The 16,890-nt window shown below is 48.1% G+C and overlaps 1 protein-coding gene across 1 annotated transcript in view; it reads right to left on the bottom strand.

Moving 5' to 3' along the window:
* Positions 1–16,890, bottom strand: part of PIK3R6 (phosphoinositide-3-kinase regulatory subunit 6) — a 59,612-nt gene that overhangs the window by 10,821 nt on the left and 31,901 nt on the right. The window contains exons 9-17 of the mRNA XM_081027990.1: positions 12,860–13,025; positions 10,590–10,676; positions 8,365–8,788; positions 7,988–8,066; positions 7,153–7,275; positions 4,089–4,199; positions 2,477–2,567; positions 2,104–2,174; positions 1,535–1,625 (exon numbers count right to left, since the gene is read on the bottom strand). Coding sequence (XP_080884116.1) covers positions 1,535–1,625; positions 2,104–2,174; positions 2,477–2,567; positions 4,089–4,199; positions 7,153–7,275; positions 7,988–8,066; positions 8,365–8,788; positions 10,590–10,676; positions 12,860–13,025 — 1,243 coding nt within the window. The remainder of the gene's footprint in view (positions 1–1,534; positions 1,626–2,103; positions 2,175–2,476; positions 2,568–4,088; positions 4,200–7,152; positions 7,276–7,987; positions 8,067–8,364; positions 8,789–10,589; positions 10,677–12,859; positions 13,026–16,890) is intronic.

Genomic DNA, 16,890 nt, shown 5'->3' with positions numbered 1-16,890 from the left:
TGTCATAGTTGGAATGCTAGCAAAACTGGAGAATTTTAGAGACAGAGTGATTACTCTGGTTGGACGGGAGAAGAGGAAGGATCAGAGATGGCTTCCTTGTAGGCATTCCAGCCTGGCTAATGTGTATTTTCATTCTGTGTTTCTTCTGGAATATTCCAGACTCATTAAAACAAATTTTTGAGTATAAAGTAGCATTTTATTTATTCAGCAAATATATTATCTACTATGTGCCAGAATATGTGGTAGGCACTAGGGGTAAGAGTGGTGAACAAGATACATCTCTACCTGGGTCAAGTTTCTTGTTTGCTCTGAAATGATCTTCTGCAAGCATCTGTGGGTCACATCCATTAAGTCTGATCTGTTGAGATTTGGCAATCACAGAGGAAATGGTAGGGCACACTGGTGAGGAACTTGTGTGAGACATCTGAGACATGACCTTGTGCAAATTATTAGTTTTTTATTTCAATTTCCTCTCCAGTAAAAAGTGGCTAATACTAATAGTACCTCTCTCATAGGGTTAATATGCTTAAAAGAATTAATATGTTTAACATAGAACATTACCTGGCCTATGACCAATATGTGCAATGGTTAGTAATCCACATTACCAACCTTTTCATTATTCCAGGAGACCAGGGAGCTAACAAGAACTCATATTTATAAATTATGCATATAACTATCTGCACATAGATAGGTATCTTTTATTACCTTCATTTGAATTTAGATAATTAGGTAACTATCTTATATATATATAGGTATTTACCGTGTTTCCTTGAAAATAAGACCTAGCTGGACCATCAGCTCTAATGCATCTTTTGGAGCAAAAATTAATATAAGACATAAGACCCAGTCTTATTTTACTATAACATATGACTGGGTATAATATAGTATAATCTAATCTAATCTAATCTAATCTAATCTAATCTATCCGGTCTTATATACTATAAGAGCCAGTCTTATATAATGTAATATATAAGACCGGGTCTTATATTAATTTTTGCTCCAAAAGACACATTAGAGCTGATGGTTCATCTAGGTCTTATTTTCGGGGAAACAGGGTAGATAATTAGCTAGAATTAGATAATTTGAACTTGTGATGCCTTTTTGTGAACTGGAGAGTACCTGCCCCATAGAACAACATTCAAAATAAAAAAATTCCAAACAAAACTCAGCTAGCTCTACAGGCCCAATGCAGAAGCGGGAAGCCAACTGCACCCCCTCCATGTGGCCCCTCCACCTTCCAGCTGGTGTCTCATCAGGCTGCAGAGGTGCAATCCAGCGCTAGAGCATGAGTTACTTAATGGTGAGCATCTGAGGGCAGGGACCGTGCTTCACCCCGGCAGCCTGGCACCCAGTCCTGGGCCCAGTATGAGTAGGAGCTCAGCCACACTCCGTGATCCCAGGGACGGGCTGGGAGGCCTCCTTCCCCCGGCTCACTGCATCTCCTGACCCTCAACCCTTTCTCCTTCTCTCCCCACCCCCAGATTTCCCCTTCTTGTCCTTTTTCTCTCTCTGCTCTGCTTTCCTAGCTCCTCACCTTCAGTGTCACTGGCTGGAAGGGCCTTCAGGACCAGTCCAGTGGCCCGCAGGGAAACAGTGACCTCTCGGGTACGGTGGCTGAGCAGGGCCTGGGGAGGGGGATGCAGGCACAGATGGGGGTCCTCAGGAAAACCTTGTCCCCACGCATCCTCACATCAACAGTCTTGCTTCCTGCCCCTGCCCCAAGAGCCTTTTCTGTGTCACTAATGTCCAATAGGGGTTAGGGCATTAGGGTTTAGAGCACTCTTAGACCCAGGTAGCATGTATAGCCTTCTAGACCAAAGAACTCTGTCTCCAATGCATCTGGTCAGCTAGTGAGAAAGGTATTTTTGAGCAAGGGGACAGCCCCCTTGTTCCTTAAATTACATGACCTTCTTGTCTAATGTAAAGCCAGTTGTAACCCTCCCATCCTGGCAAAACCCTCCGAAGGCTGGGAAATGGGGCAGTGCTGAGAAAAGGGCAGAAAGTTCCTCTGGCTCTGTCTGCTTTCCTCCCACAGGTTCCTAACACCTGCTTCCATTCAGCTGTACCTCCTGACCACCTCCTGACCATGCCCACACCACTGACCTTCTGGTAGCAAAGGGAGAGCTCGGCACCTGGGCCCTCTGCCACACCTCTCTTCCTGGGTGAGGAACAGTCTGAGGGAAGATGAGAACAGGCTGAAGGGGGGAGCCCCATCCCCACCCCAGCTTCCTCACCTCATTGAGGCTAAGCTGCAGAATTTTCTCAGCATCTCTTCCTAAATGGAAAGACAGCACCTCAGGAGTGCCAGGCTGCCCTTCAGTCTGGGTGAGCTTGGAGGGAGCTGAGGGCACTCCAGTGTTCAGGGGAGGTGAGATGGTGGGGGATCATTAAGTGAGAGATGGGAGGACCTTCTAGAAATGGGGCTTGAGGAAACTGAGTCAGGGTGAACTTTGGAAAGGGGGGAGCACATGCTCACCTTTGGGGAATTTGGAGTCTTGGATCTTCACCTTCAACTCAGTGAGGAAAATGTCCTCTGCAGGGTCTTGGCTCAGGTCACTGAAGAAGATCTGGAGAGAGGACGTGTGAGAGGGAGAGAGGGGGCTGGAGATGGCTGACTCTCTACCAGAGGCAGCTCCCACCTCTAACCCCCCAGAGCCCGAGGATATGGACAGTGGGGAGTGTTCAGAGGCAGGGAAGGGATCCTTAGAATATTACAATTAATATTCTAAGTTGCACCCAATGATTACTTGATCTGATCCTGTCTGTATATCTGTTCATATATCTACAGCCATATATTTATAAATAGTGGAGGAAACTATTATTGAAACCCAAACTACCTGTAACCACTACTAATGGGGATAGCAGGAGCAGGGGACAAAATTCACAGAAGGGAAGGTAATAAAACCTCTTGTAGATATGGGTAGGAGAGGATGAAAGGGAGAGGGCCAGAGAGGAGCACTTGGACCATCCTCGTCATGTGCAGGGAAGCTCTGGGCTGCATGAGAGAAGAGCTACTGAGAGCTGATTTGTTCTTGGTGAGACCTGGAGGAAATTTGGCAGGAGGAGTTGTTCCTGAAGGAAGAGGGACAGAGAAGAGAAGAGAGGCAAGGTGTGGATGGAGCAAGAGGGAGGGAGGGAGGACATGGGAACAACAGGAAAGAGTGACCACAGAATTTTTCAGAACAGGGATGGAGAGAGAAAAGTGGCTGCCAGAAGCTGGGAGCTGGCCTCGCACTCACAGCCAGGCCTTGGTGTTCTCCTGTTGACTGTAAGCAATCACATCTGAACAGAGGCAAAAAGGTGAACTCTGTGTAAGCCATATCCTCTATCCTCCCATCCTGGCAAATATAAGTGGCTCCTGCCTCTTAGAGTCAAAGAATGATGGTAAGAACTATGGAGATGCCCGGTCATAGAATCACTCCTGCTTCCTGACAGCATCTGATCCAGAGCAGAGTCCTACTTTTTGGAACTCTCTCCAAAATCACCCAACAGGAGCCCAAATCCTATACGTTCTTTCTAACAGCCTCTTCCTGAGATGCCTTATGGTTCTCCATGGTGTGTGTTCCCCCTCACTGCAGCAGGAAACCCAACTCTGTTCAGCTACATGTGCTCCTGGGGGCCGTTGGCTGAAGGGCAGTGACAGCTACCTAATCTTTAATTTTAAGTCATTTGCATTGCTGAGATGTTTACTCCCTTTACCAGGGAACTTTGAGAGGTTTTTTCCATTTGTTTGTTTTATGTTGTTTGGGTTTACATTTTGGAAATCAAGGAAAGGGCCTAAACCCCTCATTGAGATCAAAATCAGGAAGGTAATAAAGAAAAGATCTACCACAGGGATGCAGAGTGATAAACAAGAATTCAGTAAGACAGGAAGCTAGAAGCAGAGGCAGCCATGAGAAAGTAGTCTGTGGGCACTCACAGACATCCAGAGATTAAGAAGATAAAGTTAACAACCAAGAGTGTCTGGGTGAGTGTATGACTTGCACCCTGGTAACCTGTGTTTCCACGGAGCCAGGGTATTTCGATTGTGGGGTCCTGGGTCCAGGAGGGTGCCATGGTATCCTTGGAGCCCCAGGTGGACAGCTTACCTTGACTGTGTAGATCTGGAAATAGATGGGTTGGGTGCCCATGCGAACATAGTAGGTGATAACATCTAGGATGAAAGGGTCTACAGTCCGGGATGTATCCAAGGAAGGAGGCTATGAGGGAGACAGAGAATGTCTTCAGCCATCTGCCTCTATGCTACTGTGGGAGGTGCCACTTTCTTAACAGAGAAACTCCAAAGCCCCCAACATGCCTTCTGTGACTCATTAACCCAATTTGTCCTTCAGCACAGTTCAAGCCTTTCCCGCTATCCAGTTTCCACTCCTAGTCAAAATATACATGTCCAAAGCCCCATTTCCCCAGGGACTGATTCATTTCAATTGTACAAGGCATATTGGGCACCTCTATGTGTAAGGCACGGTGCTGGGTGCTTGAGGTAGATAAGATGCTTGAGAATATAACTAATGATAAAATAGTCTGGACTGGGTTCTAGGTTTAGATTAGCTACTCACTAGCCAGGTAACCTTGGACATGAGAGGTTGAACCAGAGGAGCTGATATCTCTTTTAGCTCTTGGGGAATCTGAATATATTAATAAACGAATTAATGTTTATTTGTTATTGGGAAAGAACTAATGCCATGTTCTACAGGCCTTCCTCAACCCTGTCTAGTTATAAAGCATAATCCTGGGGTTTTTTGGTAAACGGAACAGAATGTCTACATAGAATCTGATAGTGTCAGAAATGGAAAGAACTCAGAATTTATCTAATCTATCTCGTATCCAATCCTATATCTCTTCTGCTTCTCATATCTTGTTTATTGAAATACTGTTCCCTTAAAAAGGTCACGCTGAGAATCTATGAACTTATACTAATGATGCTGCCATTGCTCACACTGTTTCCTGTCTCTTCATCTGGAAATTTGTTTTTGGAGCAAGTGTAAGGGCCATACAAATGGTTATAAGTGGAAGGAGAACAGGGAAAAAACAAACTCCTACATGTGTCCTGGTAAGGAAAAAAAGCTACCAACAAAGGCACATAAATGAGACCTGCATCAGATGTTCCAAGTTTTGAGGGAAAGGTATTTTAATACCCAGCTAAACAGTCTTCCATGTCTATGCAAAGACACTTTTAGACAAGCCATAATTCAGAAAACATGCCTTTTCTCAACATCTTCATTAGAAGAAAATATATACGAAGGTACTCCAATCAATCAGGCAATATAGCAAAATGGAGAGCTCAGTAAAGTGGCAAGTTTAAAAACAAATATGTAAAAATCAATAGGTTCCTTTTATAGTAGCAGTAACTACTACCCAAGTATAATGGGAGAAAGATACCATCCACAACTGCAAGAAAATACTATCAAACATGAGGAGGAAATTTAGCAAGAAATTGGTAAGGGCTATATGATGAAAAATGTATAACTATCCAGATGAAAAAAAAATGTATATCCAGAGGGATATACAAGAAGACTTTAATAAATGTAGAGTTATTACCATGCTCCCAGAGAGGGTGACTTATTATGCTAAAGATGTTAATTCTCCTCCAAATTTAAATAAAATCCCAAGGGAATTAAAAATAATATGACAATAAAATTCTAAAACTTATTTGGAAGCAAACATAAATAGCATAGTCTGAAAAGTTTTGAAAAAGATGAGCAATGGGGTAGGCTTACCCTGACAGCTATTAAAATATAAAACTGCTAATTTGTACAGAGATGAATAGATCAATGAGAAAGAATAGGTATCCAGAAATAAACTGAAGTATATGTAAGAGTTTAGTAAATGGCAAAAGTGGCATTTCAGATTGATGGGGTAAGATAGTTTATGCAATAAATAGCTTAGAACAACTGGCTAAACACTTGGAAAAAATGAAATTACATATTTCACCCTAAACATTGAAATTAGTTGCTGATAGGTTATTTAAATGTAAAAATTGAGATATTAAAAGTGGTAAAGTTACAGTGAATATTTATTTAATCTTGGATATAATTTAATCAGTATAGAAGACTTTTCAAAGCATAAAAATGGTATGTATGACTATGAAAATATTAAACTTCTGAAGATCAAAAAACACTGCTTACATAATTGACAGGCAAATAACAAAGTGGAATAAAATGTCGGCAACACATATGATCTCAAAAAGGATAAGATTCTCTTAACATATGTGTAAAGGCCTTTTCAAATCAGTAAAAGACTAGCAGGGGTTAGGAAGCAGCACTATGGTTTTGCTCTGGAATCAAGGTGCCTGATTCCAGGTGGAACTCTGCCATTCATTTTCTTATTTTGGACAAGTTACCTAATCTCTTTGTGCCTCAGCTGTTTGATCTGTAAAATGGGGACATGGTGACAATAGCACCTGCCGACAAGAGTATATACTTGGTAGGAATGCTGTGTGTAAGTGCTTAGAACAGAGCCTGCCACATGGAAGTACTCTAGAAGCATAAGCTATTGGAATTAGTGAAATCACCACAGGAAACGCATAAAAGAAGGAATTTAATTGGCCTACACCCTTATGAAAGAATGTTTTACTTTATCTTTTCCACAATGGTCCTGTCCAAAGTACAGTTGTCCCTTGGTATCCCAGCACCCCCAACCCCCAAAATCCTCAGATGCTCAAGTCCCTTATGTAAAATGGTGTAGTATTTGCATATAATGCATGGCCTCCCATAGACTTTAAATTATCTCCGGATTACTTATAATACCTAGTACAATGGAAATGCTATGTAAATAGTTGTTATACTGTATTATTTAGGGAATAATGACTAGAAAAAAGGTCTGCACATGTTCAGTACAGACACAACCATCATAGGCCTAACTACATAGTACATGTCAGCAACAATATAATTTTTTTTTCCTGAATATTTTCCATCCTGGGTTGGTTGAATCCGCAGATGTAGAACCTGTGGATATGGAGGGCTGACTGTAGGTACCTGGTAAGTATTCCAAGTAAATTCCAACCACTACCTGGTTAGGGCTCCCCTCCTGTATTCCTTTCCTGCCTCCTCCCACCTGGGCTGACCCTTGAGGTCAAGGGTCAAGAGTAATATCTGAAATAGCTCCCACCCCCTTCACCTCTTCCTCCCCACCTCCTACCCTCGCTGCTCCTACCATCTCTGCCAGCTTGTGGATAGCCGGGCACAGGGTGTTGATGGTGCTCTCATACCACGGGTCTGCACGGCCCAGGAACGCAGCCAGCTCTCCCAGCTCCAAATGCCTGGATGATGTGGGCTTCTGGGGACAAGGGGTTGAAGCCCACCTGTCAGGCCCTCTCTCTGACACTCCTTTCCTGGCTGGAAGGTCCCCAGGCACCAGTCCTAGGCAAACTAGCTTTGGGAATGTAGTCAAATCATTTAACCTCTTAGAGCCATTTCCGCCCCATGTAAAAGCTGTTCTGTTTTATGCCTCAGATGAAGCTGGAATATCTTTCTCTGAGGCACTTGCCAGGGATGTTGAAAAATGATCATCAGTCTTAAAAGGGGAGAGACAAGTGTTGCTTTGAATTTAATGCTCCCAATAAGCGGCAGAATGGGCAACAGAAATGAAAAACTGCAAGTGGGACTTCATCTCCCCCAGTAGGTCAGTGGCTTCCACTGACTGAAATTCCAAGGAAGCACGTGTGTGCGTGAGCCCCCTGTTTGAAGAGAACCTTGCAATTAATTCCATTCGCAAAGCAAAACAAGAACCAGCAATCGGCAGGCTGCCACATGAGAGAACATCTCTCTGGCTACATTTAGTGCATAGGGCCTGTGTCTGTGGCTTCTGGAACATAAGACCTGAAGTCCCGCCCAGTTCCATATCCCAAGGAAGGGTGATCCCAGTTCCCAGAGTCAGGGGAGGCAAGGCTGCAGTGTGTCACTGCCCAGCCCCTAACCCAGAGCCCTGCTCCTGACACCCCTTCCATCCTCCCCTCCCCCCCCCCCATGTCCCTCTCCCATCCAGCTACCTCAGGTGTCAACACTGGGATGTAGTAGAGCTGCAGGCTGAGTCTAGGAGTGAGGCAGAACATCTGCGTCTCTCGTTTCCTGGCAAAGGGCAGCAGAGCACAGGGGTGAGGGCAGGGGTTTGGGCTTCAAACAGGCTTGGTTCACATCCTGGCTCTGCTCTTGATTATCTCTTGACTTTGGGCAATTTACCTAATCTCTCTGAGCCTCTGTTTTCTCATCTATGGAATGGGTACACTGTGCCTCCTCCTCCCCCATCCTATCCTGGCCTCTGCCTCCTGACCCTCCCTAGCCATTCCTTGACCCTCCACCAGCCCATGCCAGGTCCACCTGTGCCCCCACTCGCCCCCACCCTCAGCCATCTCTCTCAGGGCCCTACCTGAGAATGTGGTAGGCCCGGGCCAGGCGCCCCAGCATCCTGTCATCCCCCAGCACCAGCACCCGGGCCGTGTGCAGCCGGGAGACCCCGGGGAGCAGTTCCCCATCCCCACTTGGCCTGCCTGTCCTCCGGTGCAGCCCTGGGGGCCCATCCCAGCTGCTGGGCATCAAGATGTCCGGTAGCCACACCCGCTTCTTGATGCCCCCTTTGCGCTGCAGCGCAGTGCGCTCCGTTTCAGGGCTGCTGGGTGCAGGCAGCTCGTGAGCCCCTGGAGGAAGGTCTCGTTCGATGCCGCTGTCGGTGGACAGCATGGACACCCGGGCCAGCTCCCTGTCTGGCAGGAAGCCCTGCAAATCCAAGGCGTCCAAGTCAGCACTGAGGTGCAGCTGGGATTGTGGCTTCAGGAAGAACACCAATTCCTTCCCTGGAATGTGGAGAACAACGGGGGAGCGTCAGAGTGGAGGATACATGAGGCTGGCAGGGCCTCATCCTGGCAAGGCCTGAGGTTCCATGTTTCTCAAACACTGTTCAGCTGAACAGAAGCCCCACAAGATGCCCCATAAAAGAACTGAGGTTCTGTGGCCACAGAACTGAGAACCCCACACACGTCTGCCACCTCTTGTTGAATTCCATTAGTAAACATCTTAAAGGCTCTGAGAAGTCCTGCAGTAAAGAAATCTGTGGTCGCACAGCAGCCTAACCATCTGTCCCCTCGTGCCTATCCCTAAAGGAAGAAGAGTCTGTGAGACTGTTCTTTTCAGGGACTTTGCTTCACCTTTTTGCTTACACTTCATGTCTCTCTGTTTGGCCCCCAAAAGATAGTTGGTCAGCCAATGATGGGTAAGATTCCTCACGGGAGGAACAACCCAAGCCAGGCGGAACCATGTGGGGACCACCAGGAGAACTCACAGGGTCGATAGAGGTGGGCACAGCCCCCCCCCTTCCCCCGGCTAAGGAGAGCTTCTATGTGGCTACATTCCTTCCCACAATCTGCTTGGGAAGTGAGCCAATGATGTAATAACATCAGTTCTCCTTCCATTCTTAACAATAAGTTTTAGCATAAAGGATTTGTTCCTGGGGAGGCACATGTCATAATTGTTAAGACATCATGGGACTTTCTATTCCGGCTGTTTGTAGGCAAGGGTGATTGAATCAGTTTTCTGGTATGATGTATGAGACTCGCAGACCATGAAGAAAACAATACTACTTCCTTGTGTGTTCATCAATAAAAGCCAGAAGGCGGCCCGATTCGGGGCTCTCAGTCCTTTGGGGCTGGGAGACCCTTGGACTCCTGTTTCATAACTTTTTGGATTTCTGTTTCTTTCTTAACCCTTTGCCCCCCTTCTCGTTTTCTCACTGTCCTTGTTGCGCTGGACGCGACAGAAATCAGCTTAACCCAGTACCTCCTGACTCTAAGAGCCCTCTTTTTCACATTCACTCTTTAGCATCCTCCCATTCTCTGACTCCCTGTCACTTCCCCCTGTCAGCTTCCCCCGAGACACAGATAACAGACCATCATCTCCTAGAAAGACTTACAGGCTTTTCTAACCTACCTTCATTTTATTTCCCACAAGGAAACTGAGGCCCAGAGGGAAAACTGAGTGTCTAGGGTCAGCATGTGAAAGGAAGTGCCAGGACTTGACCCCACACTTCTACTAAAACCTGTACCTTTGTCTTCCCCTCTCCCTTGGCAAGAGCCAGGGGACAGTGCGGTGGGAACACTAGTGTGGTGGGGAAGTGTCAGGTAAACAGGTCTCTCTGGAAGGCCCCCTCCAGCTCCAGGAACCATTTGGTGACTGCCTTCTTCTTGGGGACACGCATTGTCTGGGGCATCATCATGGGCATGTGGCACTTTCCGGACATGTGAGGCCAGTGGCTAAAGCACTGAGCTATTCTGACATACAGAAAATGCGTCCTTCTTCCAGACGTGCAGAACAACTCAGGGTATAAGGAGCACACACACACAGCCATTCAACAGATGTACACACAGACATACAGACACAGCTACACCTCGGCACAGACATTGACACACACAGCAGATACACACACCGACACAATAGATATGCACAGGCACATATACATACACAGACACACCCAGGCACACGGACATACAAAGACACACAGACACATGTAGACACACACACGCATACACAGAGCACACAGACACACACATGCCAGTGCTTCTAGCTAGCTCCCACGGAGGAGGTCAAAGGCATGGCACTTACACAGCTGCTCCTCATCCGTCCACAGGCGGAAGGTGATGTGAGGGCTGGGCAGAGGGGTGCTTGGTGGCCGATCTGGGACAGGGTCACCTGAAGGAAGGAGCAAGCTGTGGAGACCACGAAGGAGAGGATTGTTGGATTTTCCTCAGCCCTCCCCAACCCACCCCCAGCTCCCGTATGGGGCCTCGAGGGGGTGGCAGAGACCCTGGCGCTCCCATATCTGGTTTTGTTCCATTTCTCTCCCTCTGCCACCATCAGCTCATTTGGGGCCTAACACTGCAGCAGTCTCCTCACTGCTCAGGAATGCTTAGAAGCTCCCTGTTTCCTGCAAACTTCCTAATTGAGCCTTTTGGAGTCTTCACAAAACAGCTCAGTGTCTTTCCCAATCTTTTCTCCTATTGTTGGTCCCTCCCCCAACTCCATGCTGCAGCCATGCTGCCTTTTTCATTGTTCTTAGATGCCCTGCCTACATGCAGAGGAGGTGGGAAAACGCTGCTGTATTTCTCAGGGTCTCATCCAACAGCTTGCATACAATAGACAATTAATGTTTGCTCCTGTGGGTGATGCTGAAGAGATCTCATCAGCCAAGGACTAAGGGCAGCAGGAAACCTGCCGACCAGGGCCTGGTAGAGACCAGGGCCTGCCCCTCCTCCTCTCCTTCTAGAAGCCTTCCTGACCACTCCAGCCCCAGCGGTCATTCCCTTCCCAGCAGACCTTACTGGCTGTACACTGGGCACACCTAAGTTCTACATAGCATGCCTCCCTTCCTAATGAGGCTGCAAGCTTCCTCAGGGGAGAGCAACCAGTGTTCACAGAACACTTACTACTGCCAGGCATTGTTCTCCTCACCTTGTACACACTGCCTTCATCTTACCAGATCCTGGCCAGTGACCCTGGGCCACAAGTAGTATCATTATTCTCACTACGGAGGAGCCGAGGGCATAGAGGGGTTAAGTAACTGGCCCAAGGTCACACAGTAAGTGGCAGAGCCAGAATTTGAGCCCAGGCAGCCCAACTTCGAAGTTGCATGCTCTCACCCAAGACACTGTGCTCATCATCACTGTCCCATGCTGTCCCTGTAGCAGCAGGGGCTCACAGGGGTGCTGGCTGGTCATTAAGATGTGCTGGACAAGTCAAGGTAGGAGACAGGTGCTGAATGTGGCTGGGATGGCGGGGGTGGCCCAGCTCAGACCTCATCCTGTCTATACAGAATTACTGCTGAGTTAGCAAGTGGTACCCAAGGAGAGCAAAGCCAGATTTGCCCCAGAGTATTTCCCAGCTTCAGGAAGAGGGAGGCTTCTTGAGCAGACCTTTCTATGTGGTTGTTAGAGGCACAGAGGTAACCAGCGATATAGAATATTACAGCAAAACAAAACACAGAAGACTGAGAGGATGGAGGAAGCCATTGGGGCGGGGGCATCCTGCCCGCCTCATTGTGACTTCTGCAGCCTCTGTCATCCCTGGGCTGACAGGGGATGACACACTGACCCCTGCCCGCGGTTTCTAGTCCTTAGGCCAGTGCCACGTACCTATGGGGGGGGGCACATTGTGTTCTGGGACACGCAGGCTGATGAATTCCATGGGCGACCATGAAATAGGAAATACATCAGAACCATTCTCTGGAAATACATGTTCCAGGACACTTCTCAGGGCTCTTTAGGGGTTCCCAATCCACACGGGCTTGCTTCCCATCAGTGTACGATATTGTCTTATAAAAATGCGACTAGAAAGGAAGTGTGTGGAACACAAATCGATGATACCAGATGTCAGTGATGTTGACCCGGCCCCTGGACCGTGACATCCTTTGATTAGTACAGTGGTTAAGAACCAGGCATCCTGGATTTGAATCTTACAGTTGTGTCATCTTGGGCAAGATGTATGGCCTCTTTATAACCCAGTTTTCTCCTCTTAAGACGGGGATAATACTTTCCCACCTCTTAAATTTACTATGAGGATGAATTGATTTAATACATGTTATATATTTGAATATATGTAAAGTGCTTAGAACAGCAACTGGGGTACAGTAGGTGCCCCGTGGGTGTCAGCTGTTATCATGACAAATTACCCACCGTCTTAGCCCAGGACCTTCCAAGTTCCTGCCACCCTCAGTTCCCCGGGCTCCTCGTTGGGGCCAAGGGTCCCACCCGGCCTCAGCCACGCAGTCTCTGAGCAGGGACAGCGCCGCGTTCTGGCTCTTCCTTCGGGGCCCCCGACCGCCGCCCACGGCGCCTGGCACCCGCCTCGGGGCCCGCGCCCGCCCGCCGGCCGCTTACCGCTGCAGCGCCCCCTGGAGGCCGCCGCCGGCCCCAGCAACGAGCGGTAAATCTCTTCCAGCCTGCTCAGGTGTCCCTCCCGGCTCGGGCTGGGCTCGCTGGCCACCTGCTCCACGGCTGTCACCACGGCGTGGAAATAGCGCTCCAGGGTGCGGCGGGGACTGGCCTGGCGGGGAGGAGCGTCAGAGCCTCGATCCAGCCCAGTGCCCACCCACCCCAGCTCCAAGGCCAAGTCCACAGGTGCACGGATTGCTCCATCTGGCACCTCCCCTCTGGGCTGGGGGCCGGGCGGAGCTTCCCTGCCCAGGCGTCTGCGCCCCACAGCCGGGGCGCCGCTCCTGATTCTCCACCGCTCTTGCCAGAAGCTGCCTGCACTGCAGGTCCCCTCTACCTGGTGTGGGGAGACAGCTGGTGCCCAGCAATGTCGGGAACCCAGGGGGACAGGAATGGCCTCTGGCGCCCACCACCCTTGGAGCATCACCAAGCACTCGGATCTGTAAACTCCAGGCATATTAGGGGTTTTGTCTGTTTTGTTTACAGCCGCATCCCAAGCACCTAGAACAGCTCCTGGCACGTAGTAGGTGTTCAAGAAATATTTGCTGAATATTTCCTAAACTGTCATTCCTATACTGCCTTGACATAGCACCTATACTGTTATTTACTCATTATTTTTATTTAAAGCATCTCACTGTTTTGGTTCAAAATTATTTTAAAAGGAAATTTTATATTGCCACTCTAAATAAAAAGGCTAGTGTCACCTGTAGTGAATAGAAAATAACTAAGATGATCACAAAGCATCACTAAATTCTAGCCAGGTACCATGGCCTGCCAAGGCTTTCAAGCTTGACGCTTGCTTTCTCTTTTTAAAAAGGGAGATTAGTAAGTGTTAAAGAGGTTACAGGTAAAGCACCAAGTTGAGCCTTTCATCTTAATAGAAACAGGTTTTGAAAGAGTTTCTCACGGTGCCATTCCATGCTCTTTAGTACGTGGCCTCCTGCCTCCAGCAGTACAGCTCTGACACCCTAAGAAGAACTGCCCTCGATCATGTTTTCTGGCTGTATTTCCTCACCCCACCCACCACCAACCAATACCATCTCATAACTGGAGTTGCAGGGTCCAAACAAGTGACATGGGCGGGTACAACAGGACTTGCTAATCTGTTCTGTGCTAGGGATGTGCTGAGCGGGGCCTTACCTTCCCGGGATAAGGGAGAGTGGGTCCTTCTGACTAGCTAGGGCTTTAATATTTATTGAATGAGCAACTGAATGAACAAAGGCAATTAGAGGGATGTGGAATCAGAGTTGGAAAGGGCCACAAGGAGCGTCTCATCTTGTTGCTTCATTTTATAAATTCATTATAAATAAATGAATTAAATATTTATCAAGCACCTATTATGTGCCAGGCACTGTTCTAGGTGCTGGGGTACAGCAGTGAACAAAACAGATAAAAAGTCCTGGCCTCATGGAGCTCATAGTGTGTCTCTGTGGGTGGTGGTAGTGGGGCGGGAGGAGATTGGGGGAGATAATAAACAAGGTAAGTGCAATTTATAGTATTGCAAATAACCATAAGTGCTGAAGAAAAAATAAAGCAAGAAAGGAGGATGTGAAATTTTGGGGCGGGGCTAAATTTTAGTGTGATCAGAGAAGTCTCACTGAAAGGTGACTTTTGAGTAAAGACCTAAAGGAAGTGAGTGAGTCACGTGGATATCTGAGAGAACATTCCCAGCATGGGGAACAGCAAGTGCAAGGACCCTGGGGTATAAGTGTGTCTGGCATGTTTGAGGAACGATAAGGAGGCCTGTGTAGCTGAAGCAGAGACAGAGGGAGAGTGTAGGAGACGGATCAATGATGGAAAGGAGGAAGTGGGGCAGACATTGAGGGTCTTGTAGACCATTGCAATGACTTTGGCTTTGACTCTGAGTCAGATGGTGCAATAAATACCATGGTGGCTCCCCCGATCCCCACTTTCAGGACTGAGGCATTCATTAACCTCGCTGCTGGAAGTGTTGGCAGCTGATAGCTCTCAACTGAGTCCCTCTCCAAAATTGCCCTCAGCTGAAGAAAGCCACCTCTCCAAGGTCATGCCCCTTCCCGAGGACAGTCCACATCTAATAACTAGTAGACACGGAAGTATAAAGGCCTGGTCTCCTCACCCCAATTTGGGACAACTCTGAAAGGCCAGCTAAGCTCCAGAGCCTCCTATAGAATCAGCTGCGGGTGAGCTCTTTCCGAAGCTCAGTAGAACAAAAAAATGAGAAAAATTAGACGTTGAGAATCTGTGGCTGGTTCACAGTCCTGCTGCCAACCCACCGAGAGGTGACTGTCAAAGCTGTGTCCCCAGACTCCTTCCTTGGCCTCATTCCCACGTCCTTCCAGAAATCCCTGGCTTCAAGGCTTTGCAAAGAAGCCTCCCCTGGTTCTTGCTACCCTGACCCCACATGTGGCAGCCCTAGCTGGAGACACCCAGCTGTAGCACCCAGAACACAGTGCAGAGAGTCAGAGAGATGGGTTGTCCCAAGCTGACCTCCCAGTCACAAGGCCTTGTCAGCTGATTCCCTAAACATGTGGGGAGACAGATGTACTTCCCACCTGGGCCTCAGACCAGGCCCTCAGCAGAAATGATGTGGGCTGGTGGTCAGATAAGGCTTACCCACCAGACTGGGACTGGCTGAGCCATCTCTCCCAGGCCCCACTTGTCCTCTAGCCAGCAGGTATGACTGGGAAGGGCATCCCTAAAGCTGCCCCAAGAGCCAGAATTCCAGATAAGGGGGCCGGAGGTCTCAGTAGGATGCGGAGTGGTCAACAGCCCAGGCCAGGCTGATATCTAGGAGCCCCAGCACCCAATAGGGGAGGATAGACGCCAGGGGATTGTTGAGGCCCCCTTAACTCTAAGCTTTTGAGGGTCTCTAACATGAGATCAATGATGCATTCCCTAAGTCTCTCCCTGCTCTTCTTTCTCCCTTTCCCCCAGTTCTCTATACACAACAATGAAGACTCAGAGCATTGGGCTCTGGATAACATGAGGTAGGGGGTAGAGTGCCTAATATCTTGAGTGTGCCTAAATACAGCCTTTACTTTCAGCATTTCTTTTTTCTATTGCAAAATAGTTTATGCAACAGACCTGCTAATTCCAGCCATGAGCCCCACTTTATTCTTGACCTGACATCTCCCAATCCCATCCCATTCCTGACACCCTCAAACCCAGCCTAGCCTCATTCCTAAGTCTACCCCTGAAGCCCTGCTGCACCCAACTGAGTGATGGAATGAGGCTTGGCATCGTCTATTCTCCACATCACTGAGAAACAAAAATTAATGTTCTTACTTGTTTGACTTGGTCCTGTCAAAATGGCACTATCACTATGGCCTGTTTGGTCAGCCAAAATGAGCCTCCAGAGCCACTGGAGGGGTGGTGGGGCTGCTGGGTCAGCAGACAAACTCTGGTCAGGAGGGCTCCTCCCCTCCCTACCTTTCCGAGAGCCATAGCCAATTGCAGGCAGAGGGGACAGTAGCCCACATAGGGGCCATAGAAAATCTGTGTTAGAACCAAAATGAGGTTTAGGTACGAGTTAGTGTGTATATGTGGAAATTCCTCCACAATGTGCTGTGTGTTCTGAACTCCCCAAAGGAGGTGTTGTAGAAGGAGAGATGTCAAAGTTTGGTGGGGTGGGGGGCAGTGAGTCAAGAACCTTCTACAGGCCCAAGCGGGTGGGCAACCACAAAAGAATGGTATTTTCAAGGTGTGAATGGTACTTTTAGAGGAAAGGAATGATATCAATGAAATCAACATGGTTTAAGGAGGGACCCAGCCATACATGAAACACACCCATCAAAGAAAGGACCCAAGATGGAATGCTCAGAGTGGAGATGATTCCAGATGGAAAACGAGAGAAGGAAGAGCAACACCTCCAGTGCGTTTTGATAGGCAAAGCAGGGTCTGAGACATGGATCGGCCAAAGGACTAGTACCCACTTTCTGGGGCAGGACAAGCAGGGGATAGCTGAGTCCTCATGGGCACCTTCCCTACTGGCACCT

This window comes from Rhinolophus hipposideros, assembly GCF_964194185.1.
Source record: "Rhinolophus hipposideros genome assembly, chromosome: 20".
Lineage (NCBI taxonomy): Eukaryota > Metazoa > Chordata > Mammalia > Chiroptera > Rhinolophidae > Rhinolophus > Rhinolophus hipposideros.
The sequence above is the reverse complement of the archived record's forward strand: the minus strand, read 5'-3'. Positions and strand labels throughout refer to the sequence as shown.